This window comes from Phyllopteryx taeniolatus, chromosome 1 (genome assembly GCF_024500385.1).
Source record: "Phyllopteryx taeniolatus isolate TA_2022b chromosome 1, UOR_Ptae_1.2, whole genome shotgun sequence".
NCBI lineage: Eukaryota > Metazoa > Chordata > Actinopteri > Syngnathiformes > Syngnathidae > Phyllopteryx > Phyllopteryx taeniolatus.
This window is the reverse complement of record NC_084502.1, coordinates 14,466,628-14,494,128: the sequence shown is the minus strand read 5'-3', so window position 1 is coordinate 14,494,128 and position 27,501 is coordinate 14,466,628. Positions and strand designations below refer to the sequence as shown.

At 41.5% G+C, this 27,501-nt stretch overlaps 1 protein-coding gene across 2 annotated transcripts; it reads left to right on the top strand.

Moving 5' to 3' along the window:
• Positions 1-1,798: 1,798 nt before the first annotated feature.
• On the top strand, positions 1,799-27,434 carry rbms2b (RNA binding motif, single stranded interacting protein 2b). Of its 2 annotated transcripts, none has more exons than XM_061774246.1 (14): positions 1,799-2,038; positions 10,247-10,437; positions 12,426-12,484; positions 13,022-13,113; positions 17,911-18,068; positions 18,355-18,434; positions 20,707-20,816; positions 21,987-22,033; positions 22,118-22,211; positions 22,334-22,384; positions 22,477-22,587; positions 24,074-24,154; positions 24,250-24,335; positions 24,413-27,434. In XM_061774246.1, exons 1-13 carry the CDS (start codon positions 1,964-1,966, stop codon positions 24,325-24,327), a joined length of 1,227 nt encoding a protein of 408 aa, XP_061630230.1. In that variant the 5' UTR covers positions 1,799-1,963; the 3' UTR covers positions 24,328-24,335; positions 24,413-27,434. The 2 variants fall into 2 exon arrangements, with proteins under 2 accessions (XP_061630230.1, XP_061630221.1); XM_061774237.1 differs by having other exon boundaries at positions 1,800-2,038; positions 10,244-10,437.
• The last annotated feature ends 67 nt before the right edge of the window (positions 27,435-27,501 follow it).

Here is a 27,501-nt window from a genome sequence, read left to right as displayed (position 1 = left end):
CGAACCGGCGTGTTTTGAGAAAGGCTGAGCAGAAAGCATTGGATACAGAGGCAGAAGCTGAAACCAGCTGCGGTGCCAACTATTTTTCCTACGGCCATCGGGACCTCAACCGGCAGCAACAGAACTAAATCTCGCAGTGAAGCGGCGCAGACAAGAGGGGAGGATTTCCTTGTATATACCTACGACTCTATTATGGTTACTTTGCACTGGGGAGTAGGAAAAAAAAGACTTAAGCAGTACTTTTCAGTACTGTCGTCTGTACTTTTGCATATATGACAAGCCAGCAGACACACGGCAAAGACTTTGTGTGCGACGTGTTATAACGCAACTCGAGCGAGGGGCACACAATACATCGGAATACTGCATACGATGTACAAGCTTGTGCCATGTCACTGCAACATATATGAATATATAATACGTATAGCCGTGCTAAAAAATATTGGCACCCCTGGGGTGGCATTATTTCAAGCAATGAGTGTATAAAAAGACATGCTTTTGACACGCCGTCACATCGAGTCAGTGGCCACTCTCTTTTTCTGTTGTACAGCTGCTACTTGGCTGCTCGTCGTCGTCACTGTCTGATCGGCTCAAACATGTACGCTTTGACGAAGCCAAGTTCAGTTGGGTGCTCCTGTACGTCGAAATCCCCTTCCTCCACATATTCCAACACGTTTCTCGCGATTGCGCATAGTGTGTAGCGCGCTGTGTTTGGCGATTGCAACGTCACTTCTGGTAGCCCTTGCGGTGGATAGAGTAACCACACCCCGGTGTCTTGAGCTTCGGGTATGTTCGGGGAGGACTCAATATGCGTCATAAAAACCTCATTTTTGTTAGCTAAACTATGGTTGAAAACTTGCTGGAAGTGACGTGCATGTATTACATAACATATAAACAATGCAAATATGAATTTGAACGGACCCCATAACATCTTTGTCATCTGACCTTTAAGCAATGGGTATTTGAACACAAATGGTGGAGCAACACATGTAGACAAATGACAGACATGATATAACAATGCTCACAGGCAGATTATTTATCATCTGAGAAGAAATATAAATAATACATATAAATACATAAATAAATAATAATTTAAATGCTGGGGAGCTGACGTATCTTCCGTCTCCATGTACCATATATTCCAATGTCAGTATTAGGTTGGTAGTTATCTGGTAATGGCGGTACATTTATTTATTTAATTTTTTTTGACAATTGTGCAAAAAGATCCAGAGTCCTCTAGCTCTTAGAGCAGTTGGAATGACTAATATTGCAATAGTCCGGTGCAATGACCATTGTGCAAAGGGCGCCGAGACTTCAAGGAGTGTATGCGGTTTAAAGTGACGAGTAGTGCGATAATCTGGGGCAAATTATGTAAATATTGTATGTTTTTATGAAGTACAATATTATAGGGTGCTATTTTTCCTCATTAAAGTACACAATTTTTTTTTGCAGAGGGGGGGCTGGAACAGATTCAAGGCATTTCCATTCATTTCAATGGCGAAAAGCAACTTGAGATACATGCGTTTTCAGTTGTGAGCATGGATGCTGAAAGAATTGACCTCGTATCTCAAGGCACCACTGTATTTAGGAATCACTTACAGCTGCAATTAGTTACATTTTGTCTCTGGACGACTAATTTACACAAGTGCATGTTTCTGTACTTTGCACACGGCTTATTTAAAGTTACAGTACTCCATACTGTACGTATATGGGTCCATAAACATCCAACTGGTTGTTTTTGGGGGGCGATTGGGAGGGGGGGTGGTTGTCCTGCGCACGCACCACGGTGAGCGCCATCCCAACCGCGCACGGAGGGTGCGTAGAGCGCCCGAGTGCCAGGAAAAGCGGCGACTCCAATCAGCAGCGTCGCTCCTGGCTCACTTTCCCCGGCTGACGTCAGCTGCCTGCCTGGCTCCTCTGAGCTCTCGGCTCTCCCCTCCACCACCGCACACGGCGCCGCGTCAAAATGCTGCTCTCTGTGCCGCCCAGGACCGGAGGAGTGAACGCGTACAACGGCTACCCGGGCAAAAGCGTCAAGAAGGTAAACCTTGCTTTTTTTTTTTTTTTTTTTTTTGCTGTAGTAATGTCAGTCATGTTGCTCGGTGCTCGGCGCCAGTTCGGGGCCGAGTGAAGCTGCAGTGTCCTTGAGAGAAGTGAACCACAGGCGATCCCGCTTGAAACCGCACGCCTGGCTTGCTTCGCGTGCGCTTTAGTGTTGAAATGGACACAGTGTGTTCGTAAACTAACATTGGGAATGTTAAGTTGTTGCTTTGGCTCAGTTCGCTTTTTTCTCGCCCTTCTCTTCCTTTACTGCGCACCAGAATAACAACGATCCTCATCCCAACGATATCATTGGGGCCGATTTTCCTAATTTGAAATGTTATTTCTATTCCGTCATATCCACTTGGGTGATGTTTTCATTGAATTCATCCCAAGTTGGCCAATTTTTTTTTTAATTTTTTTTTTGTTGCTTTGCCATTCTACGCCTGGCGACATGCCCCACCCCTTCAATCCCCCTAATCATACCCGAGAGGGGCTTGCACGCAGGCTCTGTGAAAGAAAGAAAAGTTCCAAATATACATCACGTTACATGTGAGCATAAGGGCAAGATCGATGGCAGCGCAACAAATGTAAACTGGATTGTTCAAATGACTAATTCATGAATTGACATTGTAATCTATTTTTAAAGATGTTACATGTACACACTTGTAGGACTAGAACACTTTCAATTGTGGTATTTTTTTAAACTACGGATTGCATGGATTTAAGACCACTTTGTGTTAAGTACTGTCTACCGGTATTTCTATTAATCAATTGTGGTTGCATATGCAATGGAACAAGCTTGTCAAAAATATGAATTAAGATTGAAACCCAAAGCTGTGATTGAATATGTTGAAACGTTCATTTATGGCGTGGACAATGCTGAAATCAAACACCTCTTCACCGTTGTCTGTGTTACTCCCATCGCTGCCTCTCGGCCGGCTGGGATTCAGATTGCACACATTTATCGGCCTGCGTGGAATTCCTGGAATCCCGGATTCAGACAATATGCTTACTTCAAAAGAGGTTTTGCAAACATCTCCCTTGAAAGAAGATATGCCCGACTTTATTTGGACACATTTTATATTGTCAGAGCGCCAAAGTCGCACAGAGGCAGGCCTTGTAAATCCGGCTTCAAGTGCTAACTCCTGGTTTGTGTCTTTGACTCGGAGGAGAGGGCGGAGACGAGAAAAGGATTAGAAAAAATGTCTCCCTCCTTTCCTCTGCTTTCTATTAACTTCCACACATTTTTCTCCCTCGCCGCCCTCCCTCCTTTCCCTTACCTTGATTTCCTCTGTACTTTAGTTCACATTGAAGAGAATTCTACCAATTCTCGGAGATCGTTGTAACTTCTCTTGAGGATGCTGGAACACTGTTTAAGACGGATTTCTTAGAGCATTGTTTTTTTTTTCCAATTGAACTTAGATATGGGACACCAAGGATCCTCATTGTTGCTGTTTTTTTTATTTTGTTATATTTTATTTTGCAAAAGCGGCATATAAAAACATAACTAATATGTGGTAAGATCTTCTCCATTGTGCCTTTTATTGTTTTGGTGCAAAACCGGTAAGATGTTCACGTATTTAATTTCTTTGTCTTGTCTTGAATATTATGGGGGCAGTCAGAAATAGTCGCTGTGAAGTGCTTGAACGTTCTTTAAATTATAATGTAACGCTAGCTACACCTGTACGAGTACAAAGTAGAACCAAAACGTCAAACAATGAAAGTAATGTTGTGTTCTGAGAGTTATTAATTATAATTCAAAATGAGTTTTACTGTGTTTGGTTGAATTGGCTCTATGCATTCAACATTTCCGCGTTTGCCGCAAGGTGTCATCTTAACTTCCGGTCGGCATAGTGACAACACGGGAAACGTGTTAAAAAGCTGACACTGACACTGAGCATAGTGGCACACTGCAGTGTTGGCTGGAGGTGCCATCTCCTCGTCATAGAAAAGTCCCCCCAAAAAATGGTATGCCTTTTTAACCTCGGAATGTACCAGGACTTAACTATTAACTATACCTATTACACAACCCCAGGTTATCAAACATTAACAACAGAGGTTATTTTTCCGTCAGGTGACATCCCAGTCGCTTGTAACATATTGAAAGTGGATACTGTTATGCCGTCTAACTTTTACAGCGGAAATGTGTTTAATGTGTTGTAGTGCATAAGGTCAATTGCGTCTTGAAGCAATTGATTAATGGCGTGCACCACTTGACTGCAACCAACAGAGGCGTTGTTGATTCAGACCCGATGAGTCAGCATCTAAAGAGCGATGACAGTTTTTTTTTCTCCTATTGTTACAAAGAATTGATTGTAAATCGTGCAAAGAAATATTGAAATAAAAATATCAGTCTGAAAAATTCATAGGAAAAACACCAAATGTAATTGCCTTTTGAGTCACTGCATGCACATCATTTCCTTCTGCAAACCATTTAGGAAGTAGGTTATACTGTTTGTGTAAAGGTGCTTTTTTTGGTCCCTCTGCAACTATTACCTGGATAAACCTTTATCGTTGTGGAAATGGCAGGACTGGCCCTTCATCACTTTCGATGGTAGCTGTACGTGAATGTGTGTTGTGTGTGCATAGAGAAGTCTCTTGTATTTGCTGAAAACGCCTGCAGGAATTTACGATTGACAGCCTGAGCCCTAATCTTAAAGCCAACATGCTCACCCCCAGAAGCTCCCCGCAGCAAAGAAAGAGAAACACAAACATTTGTAGATTGCACCGGAATGGAAGGAATGCTTGGAGATGACAATGCGATGCAGGTAAAGAGCAGATTGGGGGGTGCTGTGGAGAGGGTAGCAACTCTGCCAAGGAAGTCTGGTTTTGGACTGAGGCAAAATAAAATCGTACTATGACTCAGCCAACTTGCACTCAGTACAGGCACATTTTTGGCATTCAGCTTTACACGGGTCGGAAACACCTGCAGCTGGGCTCAGGCCCGATCGCTGGGGCAGATGGGTAGTGGGGTTGGATGCGACTCGCTGACATCCTTTTCTCACAAGGAGCCCAACATAGCACTTTTAATGAGACACTACCTTCTGACTGGAAAGCACATGAGAGGGATTAGCACTTTAGCGCCAACAAGTTCCGATCCCTATTAGACAGGCCTCACTTGCCAGGCATCAGATTGCATCTCCTTGGCCCCGCAGGTGCATCCCTCCTGATAGTCGGTGTGAAGGCAAGAGAAAGCACAGGAAGGAGCTGCGATTGTGGTTAAACAAACAGTACGGCATTGGTGCTAAAGAAGCAAGACGGAGATTAGACGGAAGGACGGAGATGAATGGGCTGTGTGATTTTCACAGGCTGCTCAAATAGAAAAAAAGGCCAAATTGTGAAAAGCGTTGAAAAATATAAATCCACGTTGGGAGTGGAGATGCAAAAAGCAGGTGTTGCCTCTCATATCTGAACTGTATAAGGATGTTAGTACAATATTGTAAAACTTTACTTTTTTGTGTGGTTATTGTGTCTTTTGTTTTGGTTGTTTGTTCAGGAGGGTTTCTTGATAAATATTAATATTTTATATTAAAACAGCATTTTGCACAATGAATGTCAGAAGAAAATATGTGTCTACTGAATTTGATTTGTGTTTCGAATATAACCCATCACAACAGAATAGAAATGAACGGTCACTGTTAGAGGAACAAAGAAAATCCGTGGCCTAAATGTATATTACAAATCATAACTACAGGGAAAGCTGGGAGCAACAACAACAACAACAACAACAAAAAAGACCACTACTTGAATGTGAACATCTGTCAAGACCAAATCTGTCAGTTATTTGAAAAATCATGGGGTGTACGAATATAGTCTCTTTCAGTAATATGCTCTACAAAGTGGATGCCACTGTTTCCCACAGACCAAAAGCAACTCCTAAAATGTCTCTCTCCTTCCTACTTAGATTAGATTTTAAAAAAATAATTGGGTTCCCCTCAAATGCTGCTCTTGTATGTGTTTTTTCCCCCTTCTTCTTCTTTTCACTTTGTTGGTTGAGCCTATTCTGTTGTAATTGTGCATATTACTGCTGCGACAATCTAATTTCCCTCACAGAGTGAAAAAAGTGTCTAACTAGCTAGCTAGTTATCTTCATGCCTAATTCAGTAAATGTATAATTTAGTAGTAGTAGTGTTTAGTTTTATAGTTGACAGTCTATCATAGTATAGCCTATAAATATCCTCCACAGTTTGACACCTTGAGGGGTTTCTCTTGCCAATAGCTCATTAGCGCCATCATTTATTTGTAATTGTGTTTTATATTATAAAGTATATATAATAAATGAACAAACTTTATTTTTTATACTCTTGCCTACCATCGGTAGAGGATGATCCCTCTTGTTTTGTAAGTTTGTACTGAGAAACAAAAAAAAAAGACTAATTGATTCAGATGTGCAGCAGTGACAATTAGAGAGTCGCAATTAGCTTGTCTGTCTGTTGACAAGTAGCTCTCTGTTAACAATATGCTGGTCCTTTTGGTGTATAACAAGCCATCCCATTGTTCCCAGGCCAGCCTTGCTGACCCTGACTAATCAAACAGTTCCTCCTCCTCCTCCTCGTCCTCCGGCACTGAGCACTGCAATGGTGTGCAGTTAATTCACAACTGTTTGTCCGAATGAACAGGAACAGGACAGGTATAGGACTCATTGTCTGGGACTTGAGCAGTGGCCTTCAGCAGCCTCGTTATAAATTCTAGTCAGAAGATTTTGAAAAGCATGCTAGATCAGCTCATTACGTACATCTGTTCAATGTAACTGGATCGGAAAGCATCATATTTGTTTGGATTCATTGTTTTTAGCTGTCCTTGTGTATGTTCAAATTTTAGTTACGAAAAGTCACTTCATCAAAAAAGAAAATGTTAACACAGAACCCATGCCACCATCCACTCTTTGCTGTTTAACCCACTCAGTGTTGCAGACAGCTGCCGCCTATCCCAGCTGACTTTGGGCGAAAGGTAGACTACACCCTGGACTGGTCACCAGTCAATCACAGGACACAAAACCCCACATACAAATGTTTGTTTTCAAGAACAATGTCCTGGATGCGTTGTAACAATGCACAGATCTCACTGCACGTAGTATCCATTCCACTGCAACTATTTCAAACAGTTGTTGCAATAAAAACTGCTCCTACCCACAACATAAAAGTGTAAGAGCAGAAAATAACTCCAGACAGTTTGAATTGCATACACTTTTCATTTTTACATTAGAAACAAGTTTGACTCGTTATAAATAAGCATATAAATGCATCTAAAACACTAACTATGTTTTTGTGGTTGTCTTTTTGCCAAAAGCTGATCGTCTTTGATGTTCAATGCTTGAAAAAAAAAAAAGTCATTTTAATTGACATTACTAACAACAATTGCTGAACCAAGAATTGGACAAAATAGACACTTGATTGAAATCTTTAGTCAAGAGTAAGTCCAGGATAACGCTCCTCACACGAGGGATAAGCCTGAGTCAGCCTTGACTTTAAGCTTCAACAAAAAGGGCTGATATATGGCTACTATTAATCATGAAGCAGGTGTCTCTTCCCTACACACAGCCCGGTATGTGACCGCTGTACCACCCATTCTGCTTTTACAGTTTCTGGGAACCACAAGTGAATGTGCATGCATTTTGGGAGTATCGTACTCTAGTGCAGTTATTCTCAGTTGGTGGGTCGGGACCCAAAAGTGGGTCGTGGAGTCATTTTGGGTGGGTCGTGGACAGGTAGTAAAAAAAATTTAAACATCATTCAGATTCTTAAAACTGTGACAGTTGCTTTGGTCTGTAGCCTTCATTTCCTTTAGAAAAAAAAAAAAAAAAGACAAACTATTGATGTTGCACCTTCCTAAAAAGAAGAGACCAGTGCCAAGATAGGAAATTTTAAACGTACAGTTATGTAGATCCTCAGTACCTAAATGGGGTGCTTTGAAAGGTACTTCAAACTTGACTTCAAACATTATTGGTTCATTGATGTTTTCAAAGGCTGTTTTTGAACAATACATGTTCTTTATTGTTCCTAACTTCTGAAATAGTGGGTCGCAACTTAGCAACAATCGAAAAATGCAGGTCTCACAGTGACAACAGTTGAGAAGCAATGCTCTAGTGCAGGGGTGTCAAAGTCATTTTTGTCGCGGGCCACATTGTAGTTACGGTTTTCCTCAAATCTTTAATCACCTCATCATTTTTTTTGTGTGTGTCCTGTTCAGCTGTAACAGCCTAACAGCCGAATCACCTCATCCTATTATTACACCCGAAATTTATAAACTAGTTTTGGAATCGGAAATCAAGGGTAATGGGTTTTTAAACTATTGTTCATATTTGGTAACACAAAAATCCTTGCGATAGCTCAATGTTACTTATGAAATATGACAATTTGAAATCTTGGTACAGATTTTAACAAGAATCATGGAAGTTGAAACACATCATTTGCCTTCGCGGGCCACGTAAAATCATGTGGCGGGCCGGATCTGGACCCCGGGCCTTGAGTTTGACACCTGTGCTCTAGTGGGTTGATAAGGCAACACATGCTCCTTAATGACCCTGTAAAGTGACTTCAGATATGTTTCTAAATGTATATTATACTTTGTTTGACGATGATTTCTAAAAACTAGCAAGGACTGAGAACTATGTAGCACTGAGCTGTGGAGATATACGGTACTGTTAAACTGTTTTTCACCATGTCAATTTTCCTAATTTCTTTCTTTTTTTTGGTGTGGCTAAAATGGGGCCCAGTGACGCACTTGTCTGGCATTAGTCCCACCTCTCCCGCTATGTCTACCACTACAGCATGTGGTTAGCTAGCTAGCTATGCTTACAAAACTGAAAATGCATCTTCCCTGGATCTACGTATTTACAGAAGAGCACGGTGTCGTTATTTAAACTTCCAAGTGTTATGTATTTTGTATTAGTTATTCCATATGTTGGAACGCAAAGCATTGTGGGGCATATAACTATCAGGCCCTCAATTGTCTGTCATGTAGTGCGAGGCACAGGCTGAAGGACATGTGTCGCAGTGTTTCATAAACAGTTGACTTCCCCTGAAGTGTCTCCGTTATGTGGATCTACACACGGACACAAGACCGAAGAGCCTTCGGAAAGCGCTAGCTGGAGCCTAGCGTCTCTCGTCAGGGTGTGGAGATCCCTACGAGGACTTGGTGGGATATATCCAGCCGAAGGCCCGCCGAAAGGCTTTAAGCGGATATATTTTCACAGCGTGTGTAAGCGTAAGAAAAATGCTAGACTTAGCAGTATCTGATTGACAGTTGAGCAGGGCCTGGTTACAAAACATCTTTACTTTCACTTTACAGGGACTTTCAGATACCTGACCATTTAGTGCTCGGTTCGGTGTGGAGAAGGATTTGAAAATCAATTCAACACAGGAAGCAGAGGAGAAATGTGATGTTTTATTTTTGTCTAGTCAGCATTTGCGCTGCAGCATTTTGTACCAGCTTTGATTTATCCTACGAGATTATACATTTTTGTTAAGCAAGCAGCAAACCTCACAACTTGCAGCCACCATCAGTTCACATTGGTTTTCTTCCAGTGGAAGTACAATATCATTTGGTGACGGTAACGCGCCGTTGAGCTTGTCTGGTAAGCTCCACAGAACAAGAACAATATGGAAGGACAATACATTAGATACAGTCATGTTTTGTGCTCACATTTTCCATGTATGCAGGTTATCCTCGGTCCTCAGAACTGTGAGGCAGATATGCTAACCAGTCGTCCACCGTGTCTGTATGCAGGTTATGTGGCAAGCAAATGTGTGTTTTTATACAGAACAATACTGATGAGTACAATTTTAGTGTTTTAGGGGTGGGGGGTTTCCATTCATTTAAATGGGAAAAGATGATTTGCGATACGAGTGTTTTGAGATACAAGCCTGGTCACGGAACTCGAGGCACCACTGTAGTTTCATTGAAGGCTTGATTAAAGTGTCATTTTCTCATTCTGCCAACAGCTACACCCAAATTGCTTTTGTCCACTAGATTACTGGAAAATGCAGATGTCTCTGGTGGGATACTTTGTGGTTGTCTACAACCCTGCACTTCACTTATGAGTTTAAGATCAAATTTGGATGCGTTTATTAGCCAACCTCAGGTTTTCCAGCCACTGCTGGCTCTATATGCCTTGTATGCACTGCACAGGAAGTAATATAGTGCATAAGTGGAGGGTCATAAATCCAACTACACCACCTAAATGTCTAAATGTCTTTTCCAGCAGACATATGTGTCTCCCTCCAATCATCAGATGGCTCCACCAAGTCCGAACAGCAACGGCGGCAACACCGGCACCATCAGCAATGGCAGCAACAGCAGCAATAATGGCGGGGAGCAGCTGAGCAAAACCAACCTGTACATCCGTGGCCTCCACCCCGGAACCACAGACCAGGATCTGGTCAAACTCTGTCAGCCGTAAGACACCCACTAAACTATTTATCCAAACTCTAAACGTGCACCCAATGAATCTCTCTCTGGGCACACATGAATGAGATTAGAGGAGCTGAGGATATTAGGAACAGAGAAGCGAGTGATGGCTGAATGCACAGATAGATGATGACTGGCTCAGTACATTTGGATGGAAAAATCCAGTTGAAGGTGAAAGAGCTATGAAGGATGAAACTCACTGTTGCAGTCATTTCTGGCATGGAAAAGTTTGTTCCCGTAATGACGTGCGGGGGGGGGGGGGGCGTGAAGGCCACTCAGTTTGTTGTAGCTGCAAACTTTCCAACAACTTGAGTCTCGCTGAATGTAATGATTTCCTGTTACATTTAAACTTGTATGAGTTGGATGATATTATTGTCTGTCCAGCTCTGCCCTTCTTCTAAGTTCTATTAAATGCCACATGATGTTCTGGGAGTCTTCAAAGAGTGCTCTGACATCAAATAGCAGTATAAAGCAATCAATTGGACATGTTTGTTGGAGCTCCAGTGTAAGTCATTAAAACAACTATGGCAGAGATGAATGATCCATGCAAGTTTAATTGAGGACTGGAGCCTGGTGATGAGAACCAGAAGAGAAGAGAAAATGTGACGAGAGGAGAAGAGTGAGAGAAAAGGAGGGAAAGGGGAGTGAGGGAGCTGGAGTAAGTAAGGGAGGGAGGAGGGAGAGGCCTGCTATTTTACAGCTGTCTGGAAGATATGGCTCACATGAGGCTGCCCAACCCTACAGGAAACGGCGAGCCCAGGGGAAAAGGGAAAGACAAACACGGCAAAGGCATGAAGGGGGTTGGGAGGTGTATGTGGATGGAGAGAATCAGAGGGGTTGGACTGAATTGGGTTCAGTTTGTGGGTCAGGTGGTATTCTGTTCTGTGGGGATGGTTCTCATATTTCTGCTTTTACAGAGCCTGATAAAATCACTGCATGAAATTTGCCTTTTAGCGCAGCACATTAGAGCCAGTGTAACTCCCTTACATGACTAGGCTCAAAGAGGATTATGTTTCCAATAACATTTACTGGAAGGAATATATTCATGAATATTATTATAGCTGTTTATTGTGTAACAACATGGTGATGTGTTCGGTATTGAATTAGACTTACTTTGCTGAACTTTGAGCATACAATTAGAGTCCAGCTCCCCTCCCCCACTCATTCTGTGTAGGCACATGAGAAGTGTGGATGGGGGTTGGCCTGCAGTTGTATCCCTGGGTGCTGCACTGTGGCTCTGGTCCATTGTTGGTTGTTGACTGTGGATGGACATCGGGCTCATCTCTGGATACTCTCCTCCCTCACACATGGCTGAGTCTCCTGCCCCCTCTTTTCCACTCGGCATCAGGTGGAGCGAAATTCAGTCAGCGGGCACCTCCTACCCTAAATATTACCGGTAGTCGTAATGGGAAGCACTCAACAACAGTATTTGCATGGCTCTGTGAAGATCTAAGAAGACATTGTCGTCAGTGCAGTAGCCGGGTATGGCTTGCATTTGGAAATAAACCATGAAATAGTCATGCCTCACAGCAGGTCATATAAATAATACAGGTCAGCACTTAAACAATTTCTCATTGACACGTGACAATATCCTTAATTAGGGATGGACATCTGACTACATTTCCGTATGGGTTACTCCTAAAAGAAATACTTACTATCGAATTTGCCAGATTAAACATGACATCACAGTTCTTCTTGAGTAAAATATTGCTTAATCAGATGTATTTTGAGTGGACATGGAATGTGGCAGTGGTGCATTGTTGATGGATACGAGTGAAGGCTATGACACTGCCTCGGGTGAGGGTGCTGAGTGGAACGAGAAAGGGGCAGAGAGCCAGCATTGCGCAGGACAGCCCAGGAGAGACGGATCATATTACACTGCATGCACATGCCTAGAGAGAGAGATACTGGAAACTATTTTACAATGTGAATATTTGATTGAATGAAATAAGGCTTCCTGTTTCTTGTTTTTCCAGCTATGGGAAAATTGTATCCACGAAGGCTATACTGGACAAGACAACCAATAAGTGCAAAGGTGAAAATGGACCAGTGGTTGGGAAAAAAAAAAAAAATCTTACATCTATTGTTAAATTTGTAATCATCTTTTTAGTGAATTTTTCCAAAATATTTCATGTTAAAATATGAACTGTCTTTCCTCACATTGATCCAGACCCCTTAAAGTCCCACCCCCCCCCCCCCCCCCCTTTTATGAGCTAAGAGACATACTGCTTGCTCTACATGATGTTTATGGGAACATTTACTCTTGTGTATACAAGAAATGTGTAAATGTGAGCGGACTGCAGGTTACACAGAGGTCATCCCGGCTAGATGAATACGAACACATATTATGTAGAAGCAAAGTGAATCATAGTTTAATAAGTTATATTGCTTCTATGCTTTCTCTGTAAGGCAGTTTGTTCTGTTCTAATAATGTTCCCCGCATGTTCACTGTACATTGCTAACAAGTGTTTATTGAGTGACACTTAACGCTACTCGTGTCTTAAAATTATACATATATGCCGCAGTATGGATTGTTACTGAAGGTACTGTATATCTTATTGTGTTTTCGCAGGCTATGGCTTTGTTGACTTTGACAGTCCAGTCTCGGCTCAGAAGGCAGTGACAGCACTGAAGGCAGTGGGCGTGCAGGCTCAGATGGCCAAGGTACCAGCTTCACTGGCTATGTCAATAATTCTTCTTACTACCTGCAATCTGTTAAGCAGACTTATAGAAAGTCTTATTCGTCCTTTTAAATGTTAGCAACAGTTTGGACACTATTGTTTATTTAAAAAAAAAGTATTTGGACATGTGATCGCTGCACGCTTAGGAAATGAAAATGGAAGAATGTACAGGTGCAGGCTGCAGCTGTCACAATGTGGGAACGATTGTCCATTCATCCAGAAACAAAAATCTGTGAGGGAGGTCAATGGTTACTGAGAGAGTGTTTGACAGGGTTGAGGTAGGGTCAGGTTCTTTCACACTAAACTCATCCAATGGTGCCCTTCTCCTAAATTGTTAAAAGCATAGAATTGTCCCAAATTATATTGGTTAGAGAAAGCAGTTCATATTTAGGGGTACTCAGGGGTACAACCCAACCCCTGAAAAATTAATGAAAGTAATCCCAAGCACATTTGCTCACTAATCACAAACTCACCTATTAGTGTTTTTTTTTTTTTTTTTTTTTCCTGTGGTACATCTCATTTTGTATGATTTTTGTATGTTCGGGAGGAGCTAAGTTTAGCCTGAGTTACTCGTGGAAGTTATGGGGAGTCTTGGCCAGTGGGCATGTACTACATACGCATTTTTTGGCAACTCAAATCATGTGTAGGCTAAGCCTTTTATTCTTAAGGGTAATGTAAGATGACTTTTAAATTATATTAAACTGTTTTAGGCGGCACGGTTGGAAAACTGGTGAGCACATGTGCCTCACCGTTCTGAGGGCCGGGGTTAAAATCCCGGCCCCGCCTCTGTGAAACCATTTGCATGTTCTCCCGGTGTCTGCGTTTCCTCCCACATCCCAAAAACATGTGTGGTAGGTTAATTGAAGACTTCAGTCACCTACCATGCAAACTCCACACAGGTGGGGCCGGGATTTGAACCCCAGTCCTCAGAACTGGGAGGCAGACGCTCTAGCCAGTCACCACCGTGCCGAAACAAAGAGCCAAAATATATTATTGTCAATGAAAGGATATTCCCAGTTGTGTCCATAGGACAATCTGCAGGCATGCTGCTATTTCCGACCGTACCACCCACAAACATGAACTGTACTGACACTTTGCCCCCACCAGGTTAGCATTGCCGTAGGCACATGGCTGACACAATGTGTCGTATCTACGACGACTATGATCGATGCAGTTGCTTACTTCCGGTTTCCATTTTTTCGGCGTTCTGCCTTTGACGTCGAGTCATCGCCAACTTTAAGGGGTTTCAAAAATAACGAGCTCATTTTTAAAATGTAAGGAGTCGAAAGTACATATATTTGTGTTTAAAAAGTAAGGAGTAAAAGTAAAAAGTTGCCAATAAAAATAAATGCTCAAGTAAAGTTCAGATACTTGAAAAATCTACTTAAGTACAGTAACCAAGTAAAAGTACGTCATTACTTCCCACCTCTGGTTACAAGTGTGGTGACGGAACAAATGAATCTTGTATCTCAAAGTGCCAATGTATATGAATAAGTGTCCAAAAAAAATCTTTGTGCATAAATAGTATTTTCCCAAGCTGCATCAGGCTCCTTCCTGTTTTTCTCTTTGTCGTATACGAGCCATGCTGAACAACAAAAAGCCAATTAAGCCAGCGCTTATGTGCGCGTGCATGCGTATGTGCGTTCACATTGACGTGCATGGGTGTATGCTTCAGCCAGTGTATTTATGGGTATTAATGCACAGTCGAATACGTGGGCACACAAACACATGAATGCACATATGTACAATTGTGTATGACGTGCTTGCATATATGTGTGTGTGTGTGTGTCACGCTTCATAGTGGTGGCAGCGCTATGGGGAGCGTTTCCCTGTACAAAGGAGCTGCCTGTTCTCCCTGGTGGCATCTGACTCAGTGTCTGAGCAGCTCCCCAGTCAGCAGGGCCCAGTGCCCAGTCGTCCGCCCTGTCAACACGTACACATACGCACTCACAGAGGACGAGCGGTAGAGAACCGCACAGATATTTCAATGGCCTTGCCTCAAACAGATTATAACACTCTCTCACGTCCACATGCATCGCTCACACCCTGGGAAAGCCGATCTGCCGTTAAGCTGGATCACTGACATTCATACGGCTTCTTTCCCGCTCACAAAATAACTTGATTTTCACTCACCGCTTCACGGTGTGTTTACAAAATGGCTTATGTTTGCGTCAGATTACTCTCGGGCTCATTGGCGCTTGAAAACCCCAGCGGCTCTCCTCTGCTTTCGCTGTCATGGTCTTGAAGGGAGGAGCAGGAGGAGGTGGCGTGCCAGGGTGGGTGCGGGGACTCACCTTCACCGCAGGTCACAGCTGTCACACATGCATTACTAATGGAATGGAAATTAATTCGCACTGCGTTTACAAATTTTAATCCCATCTACAGTCGGAGATAATGAATATGCATTGTGGTCATAGGGCTGCGCACACACCTACACGTTATCTTTAATGATATTGTGCTGCTTTGTTAAGTTAAACGCATTGGATAGTAGGTTTATTTTCTTATTATTTGAAGTTTTGCCACAGCATCGCTGTGCGATTCGCACAAGAAAACAAAGCTGCCTACTATTTAGGGTCTTTGGTTCAAGGTCAGGATCATCACGCGTTATCACACAGGCATGGTTGCATGCACTTGTGGGAAGTAACAAAGTATAAATTAGACTTCACACCGATTTTATCGGGCTGATCGGTATCGGCCGATCGGCTTTAATGTCATAATTCGCCGATTGATCGGCTCCGCGAAAGACATTTCGCCGTGTGCACAGTATATTTGAATCCAAAAGCTAGTCTATTTTTAGCCTTGTCGTGTGTCTTTTGATGTAGTACTGTAAATATCTGACGGCCAATGAAGTTACTTAAAAATAATAATTAAAATGTCGGCAGTTTGGGACAAACAACACGTCCGAGACAGGCAACACGTAATGCCCTGATCAAATTACAAGACAAATTTGCTCTTTCACGATTGCAATGTAAGACTACTGCAATCAAATCTTGTATTCCGATAGGCCCGCGTCCCGTTTTTTAAGATCATTGGGCTTTATCTTGTCAACTCAAATGCGACTGGATACACTCGCGGTACCGTTACCGTGGCGACGACAACAAGAGTGGAGCGCGCCGACTTTGTATTATAAGGACAAAATGGGGGAAAACGTGTGTTGGTGTTCACCGGTGCTCAGGACAGGAGAGGACGTTCGTTTAAGGTTTGCTTGAGGTATGTTCCCGTACTTTGAACACGATACGGCTCGCAAGCAGGCAACAAAACGTTATGTAGCCTAGCAAGCTAGTGGTAGCACGAACGGTTGGACGTAAACATGCCGCCCTTCTGTCGAGTCATGCTCGGAGGTTTCGGTGTGGGTGAAGTCATATAATTCAAAATAAAGTAATTTAATGGCAGTAAGTTAGCACCCATTATTTCTGTCATGTCACAAAAAGTGGATACATTAATTACTGTACTTACTTCCTGCCATCTAATAGAAGACCATTCATTTGTTCTGTCTGTCACTATGCCTCACTGGCATAAATAGAAGAACAAAGATACATTATTTATTGTAAATATAATTTTTGGAGCAATTAAGTACACAAGTATATACAGTAAATGAACAGGTCGTTTAAATAGACACATTCCTCCATCTTGTGAACGGATCTGTGATTGGTTATCGTTTTTTTTAAACTCGCTGATCGCTGATTGGCCCCAAAAATCCTGATCGTGTAAATACTTGATCTATTTCAGGTATCTGTACTTGATTATGTATTTTTAGAAGACTTGTTACTTGTACTCCCTACATTTGATAACATATTTGTACGTTCTACTCCTTAAACTACAAACACCAGAAGAAGCATCAGCTTCTTCTGGTGTTCAAATCTCCGTCTAATCTGAAAAAAACACATACATGTAAGGTGTATTTTTTCAGTTGTTATCAGGAGCTAATTTAGCATTTTTTTGTTACAGCAAAAGCAAAGCTATGTCCAGTGATACTTCCTCTTCTCAGTACGAACACGATGCAAGTTAGAAAAAGAGGAAAACTATTTTGTGTGTAGAATTTTTTTTTTACTGTTGTTCCATCAACAGTCATCAACACAGGAATTGTATAAAACAGCCTGTAAAATGTATTTTTTACTTTTTAGTTTCATACTTAAGTACCTTTCAGTCTGTACTTTTTTTTTAAAAGTAAAAGAGTTGAATGGGTACTTCTTGTTTTACCAGTCTTTTTTTTTTTACACAAGTATCTGTACTTTAACTTATGTACAGAGTGTGAATCCTTTGTTGCAGTGTGATTGTCCAGGATGTAACTTACCACCTCCGAAACAAAAAAATAAAAATGGCCTGATGCAGAAATGATGAGAGCCCCATAGTGCTTTTAGAGGCTTTTCAGGTCATTTCCAAAGCTCTTTTTCCAAACTGTACCAGCTGTGATTTTCAACTGATTCTCATAGCACAAAAGGATTTTAGATCATCTGTGGACGAAGAGAAACTAAAACTAATTCTGCATTGATATCATTACCTGGATCCTGTGCTCTTGATCCTTTTAGGAGGACAGTCCTACACATTAGTCTGCCCTCTTTGTAATACAGTGTTCCCCCGTTATAGTGCGTTTCTTTGTTTCTGTCGTCCTTTCTAAGCAGTCATTTTTTTAATCGTTTTTTTTTTTTTTACAGAACACTTCAAACTAGGAAATTTCGAGTGTAACATTTACAATTTCTCTGGTAGCTTCCGTCGAGTACTTCTGTCACTGTTGTGATTCTGTCGCCCTTTCTTACTCCTCATTGGCCTCTGCTTTCAGCAACAAGAGCAGGACCCCACCAATTTGTACATTTCCAACCTGCCGCTCTCCATGGATGAACTGGAGCTAGAGAACATGCTGAAGCCCTTCAGTCAGGCCATTTCCACGCGCATCCTGCGGGACGCCAATGGAATCAGCCGGGGAGTGGGCTTTGCCAGGTACATACTCTGGATATTTCATCATGTCGGGAAGAAAGGAAAAAAAACAGCCGGCTTGGTCACCATGCGTGCGCTAAACATTGACACATGAAAATGTCTCAAAGATCCAGATATTTTTTTCAATGTCAAATTTGTGCTTGGACCCAATAAAGGTTTGGAAATATTGTCCTAAACAGAAGCTTATTTGTCTGCACCTAGAATGGTGTCAAAGTTTGATGATCATTTTTATTATCCACCGTGAAAATGGGGGTGCGAGGTTCCGTTAATGTGTTTATTTATTTTGCAGGATGGAGTCAACAGAGAAATGTGAGGCCATCATCCAGCATTTTAATGGAAAATATATCAAGATTCCACCTGGAGTTTCAGGTGACTGATTTGTGTTACAATATGTGTTGAGGGGACAGTTTGTTTTGTTTTGTTTTTATTTGTTTTTTGAAAAGGACATTTTCCACTCTCTGGGGATGAGCTCAAACAAAGTGGGGAAACTATGGTGATCTTATTTATTAAGGAGGGGGGGGGGGGGGATTCAAAATAACTATTCAAAAGCTACCTGGCCCCATGTGAAAAAGTAATAAGTTGTTGGGCCAGCCTTAGCAGCAACAACTCAAATCACCATTATCTGTTAGTGGCAATGAGTCTTTCACATCTCTGTGGAGATATTTTGGTCCACACTTCCATTTTTTTTGGTTTTAATTCAGCAACACTGGAGGGTGTTGGAGGGTGACCTTTTTAAGGTCATGCCACAGCATTTCAATCGGATTCAAGTCCGGATTTTGACTAGGCAACTCCAAAACCTTTAGTTTTTTTAAGCCATTCAAAAGTTGACTTGCTGGTGATTGTTGTCCTGCTGCAGAACCCAATTGCGCTTCAGCTTGAGGTCACAAACTGATATTCATCCATCCAACCATGAATATTCATCCATCCATCCATTCTCAATGCCGCTTATCCTGTTCAGGATCACGGGGTGCTGGAGCCTATCCCAGCTGACTTTTGGGTGAAAGGCGGACTACACTTTGTCAGTCGCTGACACAGACAACCACTCACATTTACACCGTCACTGAGTGGGAACTGAACCCGTGTTGGCTGTACCGAAGTCAGGCAAATGCACCACTATACCATCAGTGACAGCTGAATATTCTCCTTCAGGATTTTCTAGTAAAGACCAGAATTAATGGTTGGATCAATCACAGCAAGTCGTCCAGGTCCTGAATTGGAAAGCAGCCACAGACCATTACACTACCTTAAATTTACATCAGATATAATGAGACACACACCTTCCAAAAAGTTCAACTTTTGTCTCATCAGTCTATAGAATACTCTCCCAAAAGTCTTGAGAATCATTCAGATGTTTTTTTTTTTGTTTGTTGGTTTTTGTTTTCCGCAAAAGTAAAATGAGCCTTTATGTTCTTTTTGTCAGCATTGGTTTTCGCCTCAGAACTCTGCCATGGATACCATTTTTGCCCAGTCTCTTCCTTATTGTTGAGTCATGAACACTGACCTTAACTGAGGCTTGTGGTTGCCCTAGATTCCTTTGTTACCTCTTGGATGAGTCGTCGCTGTGCTCTTGAGGTAGTTTTTGTAGACTGGCCTCTCCTGCGAAGGTTCACCACTGTTTCATGTCTTTGTCATTCTCACCGTGGTTCGCTGGAGTCCTAAAGCTTTAGAAATGGCTTTTGTAAGCCTTTCCAGACTGATAGATGTCAATTACTTTATTTCTCATCTGTTGTTGAATTTTGTTGCAGCTTTTTGAGATGTTTTGGCCAACTTCATTTTGTCAGACAGGTTCTCGTGATTTTATGATTGAACAGGTCTGGAGGTAATCAGTCATGGGTGTGCCCAGTGAAAATGAATTCAGCTTTCCAAAAAATGTAATTACTCACAGTTAATTAATGATTTAACAAGGGGGGGGGGCAATTACTTTTTCACACAGGGCCAGGTACAGTAGCTTTGAATAGCTTTTTTTTCGGAATAAATAAAATCAACATTTAAAAAGTGGATTTTGTGTTTACTTGGGTTATCTTTGTCTGATATTTACATGGGAATAACGATCTTAAACAAAGTGGGGAAACTATGCAAAATAATTTGAAAAGAGTGCAAATACTTTTTCACGGCACTGTATTCATCCATCCTCCATTTTCAGTACCGCTTATACATATACACATATAAACAAACAATCATTCGCACTGACATTCACACCTATGGGCAATTTGTAGTCTTCGACCTCACCAAATTTTCTGGCCTAAAAAAAAAAAAAAAAAAAAAAGATATTTTGTCTTAAGTGATGGTGAAAATATTTGCCATTTACTTTTTTCTTTTTGACATTTTGAAAATTATCCCTGACAAGTTTTAGGAAATATAATCTTTTTCTTTGTTCGGAACATACATTAGTCTCTTTCTTATGGTAATGCAAAAGTGAAGTCATAATTACTGTAAATATTTTTATGAAAAGACTTGTAACCCATAAATAGAAATTAAAAATTAAAAACAAAAGAAAGAGAACAATCAACAAAAAAAAGAGAATGTACTACAGTTCACAGTAACTTCAAATTTGTGTATGAATAATTTGGGGCTGTACCGTCATAGACGTGCATATTCAGTACTTCTTCTAATAAAACATTCTTCAATGTCCTGGTTATAGTTCCACCAGAGCCTTTATTGTGTAAATTTGCTGATGGAGGCCAGAAGAAGCGTCAGAGTCAAGGAAAATATCTACAAAATGGACGAAGCTGGACCAGAGATGGAGAGAACGTGAGTTCCTTTTTCCAAAGTGTGACTCTTAGATAGATTTGTGTACTACACGATAAGAAGAAAAAATGATTAGAAGTTGTATAGTTAGTGTATATTAATATAGATATTAAAAGGAGGCTAAAAGTGACATGTTCATTATTGATATTGATTTGTAAATAATCATCCATGCCAATCAAGTGTACATATTGTAATACAGTTTGTGTGTACTGTGCACCAACGAGATGAAATTATAGAAGTAAAATGTCAAATGTTTGTGAGGGCATATGGCAAAACATAACACGATCTGGGAAACATGGCTTAGAGCAACAGACGACAATGCAGCAACCCAGACTGAAAGCAACAACTGAACAAAATACGAGTGGCTGGAGGGAGCTGATTGGTTGACGCAAGGGAGAGGGTTGACGAGAACAGGTGGACACAATAGCTAAATGAGCACACAAGACATGAAAAACATGGGACACAGGAAAACATGAAACAAAACTAAATATAATCTAAACTAAAACACAGACCATGACAGTGGGCATGTTTGTGTTGAATTTCATTTGTGCATGTATTTGACCGTGTAGGGTGAATGCATGTGCTTGCATCTATTGTGGTGGAGATATGTACTGTGTGGAAGAAAATAGACATGTTGCAATGTACAACTGTAACTCAAAGAACAACTCAACTCTACAATTATATATATTTCAGATTTGATTCCTAGTATGTTTGATGTTATTGTAAGCCACTGTAACATTATGCACGGTTTGAACATTAATACTGCACTTAAATGTAGGAACATCCAAAAAACTGTACTTGGAATGAATGATTCAATTCAAATGCTTAATGCTTAAAATTTGCTTCGTTTTATCTGCTGTCTGCAGCCAGGTCGGTATTGCAAATGAGAACCTGTTCTCAGTTGCCTTAACTGGATAAATAAAGGTTAAACAAATGTATTGCAAGTGAATAATAATTGTACTTACTGTACATACATGTTTTAAAATATCCATCCATCCATTTTCTGAGCCGCTTCTCCTCACCAGGGTCGCGGGCGGGCTTGAGCCTATCCCAGCTATCATCGGGCAGGAGGCGGCGCACTTTTGAACTTGAACTATTGTATTGAAGAGAGCCGGTGTACCACTAGTTTGAGAATCACTCTATTGCACTTATCCCTTCTCATTTTCCCTCCAGGCTGGAATGACCCTCACATACGACCCCAGCACAGCCTTACAGAATGGGTCAGTAAGCAACAGTGTGCATGGGCACACTCCGATGGGACTGGGTTCGTGGTGTGTTGACTAGAAACTCTATTTTCTCTGTAGGTTCTACTCCTCTCCTTACAGCATCACTCCCAACCGGATGATCGGGCCAACTTCCCTTTCTCCTTACATGCATTCACCTGTGTCCGCCTACCAGGTACGCATAAGCAAGCGGTTATGGAAAGTCGCTCCCATTAAAAAAAAAAAAAAGGCAGCTTATCTTGTGCTTTGTGTCAGCTTTCAAAAGTGGTCAATTTCTTATGTTTGCTTCGTTGCTAGGTACATAACCCCTCCTGGCTACACCACCAGTCATACATCATGCCGCCCACTGTGAGTATCTCATATCTGATCTGCCACCTGCTCAATTTCTCTTTTTTTACGCTTTTGGTAAGCAAGAACACAATTGTGTTGTTTTCTTAAAGGGAGCAGTCCTGACGCCAGGGATGGACCACACCATGTCCATCCAGCCCACGTCGATGATGGGGCCACTGGCACAGCAGCTCAGCCACCTCTCACTGGGAAGCAGCGGCACAGTCAGTAATCTGCGCAATGTTAACCACATTCAGTCACGTTCCCACCAGTCAGCATCCATCTGGCTTGCAGGTCCACTGGGATGTGTAGACAACATTGTGACGTGTAAATCAGGGGTGGGCAAACATTTTGCTCAAGGGCCACATTTGATTTGTAAAACGGACTGAATGGTCAGTACATTCGTAGATAAGGTTAATAAAGTGTTAACGTGTATGTAAAGTAAGTAAAACAGTTTATTTTAAATCATGCATGAATACACTCTTTATGTATGTATTTTTTACATGTATGTGTTAAATGTATATTTAAAAGTATTCAAATAATTATATATTTCTCTTAAATCACCTTTCCGGGCTCGCCTGTGCGAAGTTTGCATGTACTCCGCGCGCCTCCGTGGGGTTTCTCCGGGTAATCTGGTTTCCACCAACATCCCAAAAACATACATGGTAGGTTAATTGAAAACTCTAAATTGCCCCTAGGTGTGAATGTGAGTGCGAATGGTTGTTTGTCTATGTGTGGCGGCAACCAGTTCAGGGTGCACCGCGCCTCTCGCCCAGAGTCAGCTGAGATAGGTGCCAGGACACCTGTGACCCTAGTGAGGATAACCTGTAGGGGAAATATATGGATGGATGGATACAATTAGGCTTGAAAATGGTGAAAAATCTAGCCGTTGTCTCTGCTCTTGAACGCTGCTGAATGTGCTAAAACCCCGCCCCATCAAATTATCAACTGTCAATCATACACAGCACCTGTACTACAACCTGTAAAAAGGGATGGCATTTTGTTTAGCATCTTTCTTATGCCTAGACATAACTACATGTTTTAGCCATGACAATAAAAGCCTCCAGTGGCTGGAATATATCCCACCGGGGACATTGCGGGGCTTTACTACGCCGGGACAAGGAGGTGCTCTAAAGCGGCCATGCCAGCCCGTAGCCCTGGTCCACATGAATCACGTCAGAGTTAAAAAAAAAAAAAAAAGAAAAAAGACAAGAAATGACTAAGCTGTTCTGCTTTCTCTCTGTGACGTGCACACTAATGGCCGACAACAAGGCATTCTAAAGCAGCCACACCGGCGGATTATCTGAAGCGAAGATGGATTTTTGGGGTATAGTCATAGCTAGCTAGCTAACTGCAAGCTGATACAAACAAAAGCACTCAAGTTGTTTTATAGTGTCTCATGCTGGACACCAAAGCGTGTCACTAAGCTCATTAGCCACGCCCCAAAAAAGAATCAGGAAAACTGAAGGGGAAAAAAAACAAGCGTTTAATGCTATAGCTACACAGTTTACTACGACATAGTTTTCAGTCTTTTCACGTTTTCAGCAATTATCTTCAAACGTATATTTACAAACAAATGTCTGAATTCACTTTACAGGGTCTTTAAGTACAGTAACCAAGTATTTGGCTGTCGGCTTTCGGGGTGTTCAAACTTCAGGGCGCCACTGTATACAGTTAGCAATGAAGCCATCCTGTCTTGATCTTTTTCAGTACATGCCTGCAAACACATCTATGCAAGGGACGTACGTTCCCCAGTACACCCAAGTGCCTCCCACCAACATCTCAGTTGAGGTAAGCACACATCGTGAGTCCAACATACAATACTGGAAGTGTACGCTACTACAAACAATCCCTCATGGGGCTCATATCCACTTACTACATTTCAGGAAAGTGCCGTCCAACAGCCTGTTGCAATAGAGACGCCCACTGAACACACAAGCTACTCTTACCAGCATAACAAGTGAAGACAACAGTAAGTTGGAATCTTTGCCAATATGCATACTTTACCTTTTATTTTTCCATCTCTAAAAGCCACATTTGTGTTGTCAGATCTCTCTTTTGAAGAGCATGGACTGTTACACAGAAAGGACACTTTTTTTTTTTTTTTCAAGCAACACTTTTACTCCAGTCTGATAAAGATGGTGAATGTCAGGCTATATGGCGCTTGGATGGACAGAAGTAGGCAACTCTATTTTGATAAACACACATTTCAAGCAAACGTGTTTTGTTCTGTTGTGAGCTACAATGATATGACTTTTTCTGTTTCCTTTTTGTTGTACATATTTTTGTTTTGGGTGTGATTCTCGCTTCTTGTTCCCTAAATGTTTGTAAAACACAAAAGCTTAAAAAAAATGCAAATTGAGTCATTTAAAGAGCCATTCACTCACAATCTTGACAGATAACACTCCTCAAATTGGAGCGAGTAGGGGGATGATACAGTGGCAGTTTAGTCAGTTATGAAACATAATCAGAAGAGACAGGGAAGTGTTGCTCTCAAGTCATTTCCAGATGCAACCATCTACGACGACGCTTTAGACAATCAGACAATTCCTGTAAACACGGTGCTTGATTACAGAGAGAAGAGCAACATTGATTAAAATCATTCCAGTGAATACATTTGCTTTCCACACAGAGCTGCCTGTACATAGAACAGTTGATGTACTAATCACCTTGAGTTCCGTAGTACGGTAATCCCTCATCTCTTTTTAATATTCTGACTGTCTGCCTGCACATCACAACTGGTGCATTTTTTACACCTGGATCATTTTATTAAAAAAAAAAAAAAAAAAGGCTGACATCTCCCAGTCTTCCACTTGTTTTTCAGCCAAACTGTCTAATCCATAAAGTAAATATGGACATCAAGTGTAAAAAGCTTAGCTCTGACTTTTTGCGGCAGTTTGCATGATTTCTTACTGGCATTCTTCTGAGATTGCTTTTTTTTTGTGTGTGTGTGTGTGCTGTTTTTGTATTATTTAAATGTTTTCTATTTTATTCATTGATTATGCTTTTCAGATTCATCCTATTTTTCAAAGAAACCTTGATTTTTATTTTTGATAGTGTGTTGTGTTCATCAAATAGATGTTTCCATCTTTGTGATATGTTTGCACACTTTGTTGTTTTATTTGACTTTCTGTGTCATTCTGATTTCAATCAGTGTCAAAGAGGCTTTAATTTTTCTTTCCAGATGTTTCTGTTTTGTCTGTTACAAACTTCAAGAGCTCGACTCCTGATCTGGAATCAATTCTTTGTTTTTGAGGCTACATTTACACAATGTTCCCGGCAGCCTAATACTGTATGCCCGAAACATAGTGCGGCATAGGATTATGGCCATTTTTTGTCAAGTCTTGTAAGGTTTTCTCACAGTGTATCACTGTGTCCATGACGGGCAGTGGAAAAAGGGCACTACATTTTGGCCCTCGGTTTACCACAAATGCCAACTTCGTTCCATCCTGGCTCGTCCCATTCTGATGGATGAAATGTGAACAGCGGGCAGCTTTGGAGCATTTATTGCCGCAGCTAAGTCATATGAAGCTCATGGCGCGGCCCCAGCGTCGGCGTCAGTGCACCGCCATGCATGTATACTGCTACTCACTAAATATTTGAGAATGGGTTTTCTGTCAATAACTCATTCACTCATCGATATTTTGTCCCACACCATGCAAAATAGTGCGTTATTCACATAAAATGCAAATGCACACATATTCATCAATAAAGCATTTGCCATGGCGGGCAATGTAGGCGAATAGAACTAAAAACATTAGCTTTAGAATTCTAGAGTTGTTGGTGGCAAATGTGATATTTTGTTGTAAAAATATGCCGACCGTCTTTAAAGTTGTGTTACGCCCTATTACGTACTGTACTGTAAAGTTTGTGTTCAACCCGTCTTACTACGGCGGACTAGGTTTCTCAATGTTTTGACAATTTAAACCTCTCACCGGGAATCCACAGCAATCACAGCACGTCACGTTTGCCCATCCCATCCCCCCACGTTGTGACACAACTGTCCCGTTTCGTCCTTAGCGTCCTGAAACGGGGCTGCCATGGCTGCCAAGAACATAGTGTAAAAGTAGCATTAAGGTTTAGATGCTAAAAACAAACTTACCTCATCCACAGATTCAGTTTTGTATAAAAGGCTTGCAGGCAATAAGCAGTTTTAGTGGGCTGTTCACAGCTGGTACTGTGTCAATAGATCCTGTACACCTTCCGTCCAAACATCGCTAATCCTGTCCAAGGTCTGATGAACTATGCAATTAATTTATTGTCCTTACAAATGCAATAGTGCAGATACCTACACTTCCAAAAAAAGAAATGACCTCACAGTAGGCCTAGAGGCGCACTTATATAATACAGCGACAAATAGAGACTGCAAAAAAAAAAAAGGGAACTTGTTGTGTCACGATGTGGTTGTTTTTTTGACTGTAGAAACGCTACGATCTCGTCGACATTGAGGCATTTACCAGCCGGCATTGACAGTTTTGTTTTGCTAAGGTCGCCCATGTCTTGTGTGGTCTGTTGGTGTTCCTTCTCACCCTGCAATTGACCTTTCGCTAAGCCACACCCCGGACACACCGACTGGCCGATCAAAGCGAAAGGGCAATTGAAGTCATCTCCGTGAACCATAAAGCTGCTCCAGCTCGTTTTCAGGGCTAAATTTCGAATCACGGTAATGCCTTAGATCCACTGGAAAGATGGAACTGATTGGCTGACTTGAAATGGTCACGTTGTTGGTTATGTAGAGCCACTTGGAGCTTACATCTTTGACACAAAGTCACATTTAATGCATTTTATTGCCGCTTTGTGTCCACGGTCATTCCATTTTTCTGTTGTTATTCAAAATGTTGAGGTGGCTCACTGGGATTAATGATCGATTGCTGCTAATTTTGGATAACTCCGTTTTTTAAATCTTTTGCTACATCAAATATTGGGGTCAGTTCACATTTCAATTTGTGTCTGTGCCGTGATGCAGCCCTTCACACCTGCTCCTTAGGAGAACCTCAACAGCTATTAACTTTGATGAACTGTCCATTTTTTAAATAAATGTTGACCTCCACCAAGGAGGCTTATGTTTTCACCCATGCGTGTCAATTTGTTTGTGTACTGCAAAAGCTAATTTTACATACATCTGCTCAAAGATTGTT

Excerpts from the sequence above, each read along its gene's own strand:
- rbms2b (XM_061774237.1), top strand. The coding sequence starts at position 1,964 with ATGCTGCTCTCTGTGCCGCCCAGGACCGGAGGAGTGAACGCGTACAAC. Across the intron at positions 12,485-13,021 it reads GACAACCAATAAGTGCAAAG|GCTATGGCTTTGTTGACTTT; the intron begins GTGAAAATGGAC and ends GTGTTTTCGCAG. Across the intron at positions 22,034-22,117 it reads AGCACAGCCTTACAGAATGG|GTTCTACTCCTCTCCTTACA; the intron begins GTCAGTAAGCAA and ends TTTTCTCTGTAG.